At 42.1% G+C, this 5,502-nt stretch overlaps 1 protein-coding gene across 1 annotated transcript in view; it reads left to right on the top strand.

Moving 5' to 3' along the window:
• The window catches only part of myo10l3 (myosin X, like 3), a 50,792-nt gene that overhangs the window by 21,799 nt on the left and 23,491 nt on the right, over positions 1–5,502 (top strand). Inside the window, 7 exon segments of the mRNA XM_017040123.2 lie at positions 1–72; positions 446–570; positions 681–694; positions 800–884; positions 1,158–1,264; positions 1,539–1,668; positions 2,973–3,091. The exon segment at positions 1–72 is cut by the window's left edge and continues 17 nt beyond it. Of these exon segments, the coding sequence (XP_016895612.1) occupies positions 1–72; positions 446–570; positions 681–694; positions 800–884; positions 1,158–1,264; positions 1,539–1,668; positions 2,973–3,091 (652 nt within the window).

The raw sequence follows: 5,502 nt of genomic DNA, 5'->3' as shown, positions 1-5,502 counted from the left end.
GAGTCAGAACGCAGCAGGAACTCCCTTATCAGAACGAACCACCAGGGTGGAGCAGGCCCTGGTCCAGAGCAGGTGGAGTACACTGGTTCATTTAATGTCGTGATCGGTTGTAGTTTTTATGACTGTCCTGTGGTAATGAATCACACATGAATCACAAACCTGTTTTGTTCCATAATGATCGGTTTCACACAGTGCATTTGATTTGCATATTGTGTTAATTGCGTTGAATGAGTTCAACATGTTGTCAGCTACATGTGACTGAGTGACAATACAGTGGGTCAATAGGTCACTGACCGATGGACCGGTGGGGAAAATATGATAATATGTCACAAGACAATGCTGTGAGAGAACATATTTTCATCAGAGTTGTCACGGATATACAGTAAATGTATGAGTAAGTCTCTCTCACCCGCTCCCCCCTCTCCCTCTCCTCCTCCTCCTCTAGTCCCATCATGGAAGCTTTTGGAAACGCTAAGACGGTGTACAACAACAACTCCAGTCGCTTTGGAAAGTTTATCCAGCTTCACTTTTCCCAGAATGGCAACATCCACGGCGGCTGCATCATTGACTGTATCCTTAAACGTTTTGTTCAGTACAAGAATATCACGCACTTATGTTCAAAAGACATTTGTCTAGTTGAGGCCTAAACACAGTGGTTTCCCTTAACTCCACGTTACCAGATTTACTTGAAAAGGTAGGTCGGTGTAGTGTTACCAGCTGAATATTTGAATATGTGTTAAAACAAACAAATTTACCAGAAAGTGGGAAACATGTCATGTGACTCACCCTTCTTTCCAAGAACCGTGTGGTTCGACAAAACCCCGGAGAGAGAAACTATCACATCTTCTACGCACTGTTAGCAGGAGCTGACAAAGACCACAGAGGTTTGGGCTTTTCTTTTATTTCAACTCTTTATTATATTTATATATATATGTGTGTGTGTGTGTGTGTTATGGCTATATCCTGAGGACACTCAGTGGCCTGGAGGGATTTATAATCTTTATAACAGTCACAGCCTGTGAGTCGATGTGTTTTATGATGGTTTAATGATAGTAGTGTAAAGTGGTTTGGATTTTGAAGTGGATTTCCAGATGACCAACTTGTTGCCTCTTCAGTGTAAACTCACAGTTGTTGTCCTCATTTCTGTGTGTTTGCAGACATGTACTTACTGTCTGAGGGTCCAGAGTCCTATCATTACCTGAGTCAGTCCGGCTGTGTGCAGGACAGCAGTCTGGATGACCAGCAGCTCTATCACAGCGTCATGGTAAAATAAATGCACTGGAAACACACACTTTTTTTTTCCATGTACACGTTTTTAATTTTGCCACTAGAGGGTGATGTTGCTCTTTATCATGTAAATAACCTCAGGACATGGAGAAACCCATGGCCGGCTTTGCTTTGCAGGACCCCATTGTTATTTGTAATGTAATTGAGCCTAAATTAAAGCAAATATTTAACCGCTGTCCCACAACAAACGGTTTTACTGAGTAAATGATGTCCTACCACTTTTAATATGTGGTCACACGCCTGTTTTGCAGGAGGCGCTGAAAGTGATGGAGTTCACTGAGGAGGAGATCAGAGACGTCTTCAAGCTGCTGTCCGCTGTTCTCCAGATGGGCAACATTGAATTTATGACAGCAGGTGGAGCCCAGATTACTTCAAAAGAGGGTAAGACAAGGGAGTATTTAGATGTTGTAGAAGACACTATAAAACACACACATACACACACATATATATATTATACAATGACAGCACAGTGTGTTAAGTTAAGTTTTAAGCTCAATACAGAGATCTGAGGAAATATCTATAACATAACCAGCAGAGATCTGAGGAAATATCTATAACATTATTATTGAGAAATCCTAGGAGAAACAGTTCTAGAAGGCAGTACCTGATTGGTTGGTAATTAACTGTTCACAATTGTGTTTCAAAAAGCCTCACATGAAGTCACTGTCAAATAATCAGTGCCTCACTGGTGCTTGGTGTCAATTTGAACCAAAAACACTTGTTTTAGCAGTGACTCCCAGCTGCCCAACATATGGTACTTTCGACAACCCTTTCCACCTCATTAGGTCTCGGGTGACACATCATTACTCTGAAAACATGTGTGCAGGTGTTTTTCCTACCAGGGACTCAGGTGGCAGAACCTTGTGTTAAAGCCTGGTATGAAGTCAGGATTTGGGTTAATGTTAGGGTGGGATTAGTCCTCACCATTACGGGGTTTGCTGTTATTTGAACTGTTAAAGAGAGAGTGCGCAACTTTCTTCTTGTTTACAATACGTTCTTGCTTGAGTTGAGTTGAGAGTGTGTTCCTACTGAGACACAGAAACGTTTCATACACAAGAACAAATATTAAATTCAGCTTATTCAGCTGTTTTCCACGGTTTAACGTCTCTACAAGAAATTATACTAAACCTTTGAATTAGTCAGCAAAGTGGACCAAAAAACCAACAGAGGGTTGTGTCCCTGCTGGTGATCCAAGCCACATACTATTCCTGTGACTTATTAAAAATCCCCTCAGGATGGTTGTTTTCTGATTATATTGTTTATTTTTCAGGAGAAACTCATATATTCCACACCTGGATGTTAAACTATATTTAAGTAGGCGCACGTTTCCTCTGCTGTAAGTCAGTGCAGGGAACCAGTGCAGATACTCACAGGACCTTGTTGAGTTGGACCCCTGCATGTTTTGTCCCTAAGTTTGATTGACATTGCGTTTGCAGACAGAGCAGTGAACAGGCTGTAACGTGAGCTGAAAGCTCCTTTGTTTACTGTGTCTGACCTCTTTTCTACTGAAGCAGTGAACCACGGTCAGTGTAAAAACCTGAAGAATGGAGTTTCCTCTCAGGACAGTGCAGGGTGTATGTGTGTGTGTGTATATATATATATACATGTCAGGGACAGTAGTCACCTGAACTGTCTGCAGTGTGAGGTGTGTTTACATCGTTTATCCTCATGTCTGTTTGTTACAGTGGTCAGTAATGTGAGTGACCTGCTCGGCCTGGACTGCTTCCAGCTGTCAGAGGTCTTGACCCAACGTTCAATGATCCTCAGAGGAGAGGAGATCTGCTCACCTCTCACTGTGGAGCAGGTACAAACACATTCACACACACACACACTTCCTCCTCTTGTTCTCATCAAAGAACCTTACAGCCAACACGGAGCTTTGGGTATTTGTTCAGAAGACTTGACTGTCAAAACACTGACATGTACAGTCGATGCCTGTTTGTCCTCACTCCTCTCACCCGGCTGCCCTGGTGACACACAGCCTTTCTCCTCGTCCCCCATCCCTCCCCCCCACATGCCTCTCCAGATCCCTTGCGTGACTCTTAGCCATTTCCTGCTTTTTGTCTGCCAGATTCCTGGCACAATAAAGCCATCATGATAGTGATCTGAGTCAAAGGCACAATAGAGCCAATGACTGGAGCTGAAGCGCCAGTCCTCTTCTATGGAACCAGTGCAGATAGACACCCGTAATTCACTCTCACAAGTCTGTGTGTGTCTTTCCGTCTCAGCTTCATGCCATGGCCTGTAGATAACGTAAGCATTTCTCCAGTCTTAATGGTCTTAACCAACTGACAGTTTTCAGCACAGTGCCGCTGTTCAAAGTTACTGACTATTCTCAGTAGGAGAGAGCGGTAACATCTGGCCTCTGTCACCTGTCCTATAGATTTACAAAAGCCCAGTTCTACTGTTATTGTGCTCAAAATATTATTACTAGTGATATGCAACATGTACTGGTTTGCTACAGGACATTTTGCAACTCAGTTATTATGTAAAAATCTAGAAGTTTGTACAAGCGGTCACAAACCTCTGCTTTAGATATTTGCACCTAGTGCAGTCCACACCAGTGGTTGTCTACGCTGTAGCTATGGTAGCTAGGAGGTTCAACCATGGGCTCATTTTCAGCTTCATGCATGTATCCAATTGCTGAAAAGATGTCTCTGTAGTGATTATCTCTGGGCTGCATAAGAGGCATAAAGACGTTGGCTAGAATTTCTTGTGTTTAATCCAGACTTTAGAACCAGAACAATTACTAGGTTTATACTGATTTTTTTTATCCCCAAACACAATGAATGGGCTCATGTTGCAAAGCACTTGTAATAATATTTTGAGGATTTTACAGACCAAAACCATGTTCTAATATTCTAAGGTCTATGTTGGGTTTGCAAACAGTGACAAGTGGAAGAACTTGGTCTAAGTTGAACCAAATGCTCTCTGTTATCCTGGAGTAATTAGATGTCATGGAACAACAGCGCTATCTGTTGAAAACTGCTGTGTCTCTTTGTTAATTTGCATACGTTAACTTTTGACCATGTGCCACAAAAATACTCTGTCACAAGACACATTTCTTTCTGGCCCAGCTCAGGCTTTGGGCCCACTCAAAGGCGTAAATGTCAGACAATATGCAGAATGGACCTTTACTATTATTTCAGGGACACGAAAATGACAAAAAAGCTTTTCATGGGCAGACAAAGACGCTGTGCTGTCAGCCTGACGCTGCTGCTGCTGCTGCTGCTGCTGCTGCAGCTTGTTCAAACTGGCCTTTGAAGCAGCTTGTTGCTTAATAGAGTTCATTATCCCAATCCTGGACTTGGTAAGAATGGCTGCTTCTCACAGTGACCGGGGGTCACGCACCCTACCAGTAGTCCCACAACCACCACCACCTCCTCCCACTAAATCCAGGACAATCAGGCATTCTTCTCAACCCTGTGACGAAGATCCTGGAGCCACTGGGACTTGGTTCACAACCGCTAGATGCAAGAGGTGACTGGACATGATTGATTACTCAAAGGCCCAGGAGCATTGTTGCCCCAAATACTGTACACAACAGCCACACACTCTTTGTTTTGTTTATATAATCTTGCACAATGTCAATGGAGGAAATGAAGCTGGCAAGCTTGAGTCTTGGTGTCTGGCTGAATGGCCAGATTCATGGCAGCTGAGGGGAAAAAAGTTGCGTCAAACATTAGTCAGAAGAATCGTTTTTCAGTAGATTTTTCTTTAGTGCTAACTTGTGTTGTTACCTCAGGGAATATGAGTCATAATAGATGATGACAGGGCCAGATATTAGCTGGTGCTGGAGGGAAAATGTCCTTAATTTCACAGATTGAGGTATATGTGTGACATGATACTTTGACAAACAAAATAATGTGTCTGGAGATTCAATGTGAGTAATTAGAGAGTTTCCAATTAGAAAGAATTAAGTTATTATTAGCCAAAATTGGGGATAAGTATGTATTCCTTGTGGAGGCAGCCATGTTGGATTGCCATATTTTTACATTTAGGCAAATGAGACAGAATGTTTTAATATTACTTTATATTTTTGTGAACCACGTCTTTAACAGCATGTTTAAATATAGATATTTTTAAATAATGGATTTGCAACCACAGAATTTGCAACCACAGAATGCACTGTCATCATTAGATTTGATTAAATCTTACACACTGCTAAATGAGGCTAATCACTGAACATGAAGCACATTTTATTTAAAAAAAAAA

The sequence above is a fragment of the Cynoglossus semilaevis genome, chromosome 16 (assembly GCF_000523025.1).
Source record: "Cynoglossus semilaevis isolate Cse_v1.0 chromosome 16, Cse_v1.0, whole genome shotgun sequence".
NCBI classification, from domain to species: domain Eukaryota; kingdom Metazoa; phylum Chordata; class Actinopteri; order Pleuronectiformes; family Cynoglossidae; genus Cynoglossus; species Cynoglossus semilaevis.
This window is presented reverse-complemented; position numbering and strand designations above follow the sequence as displayed.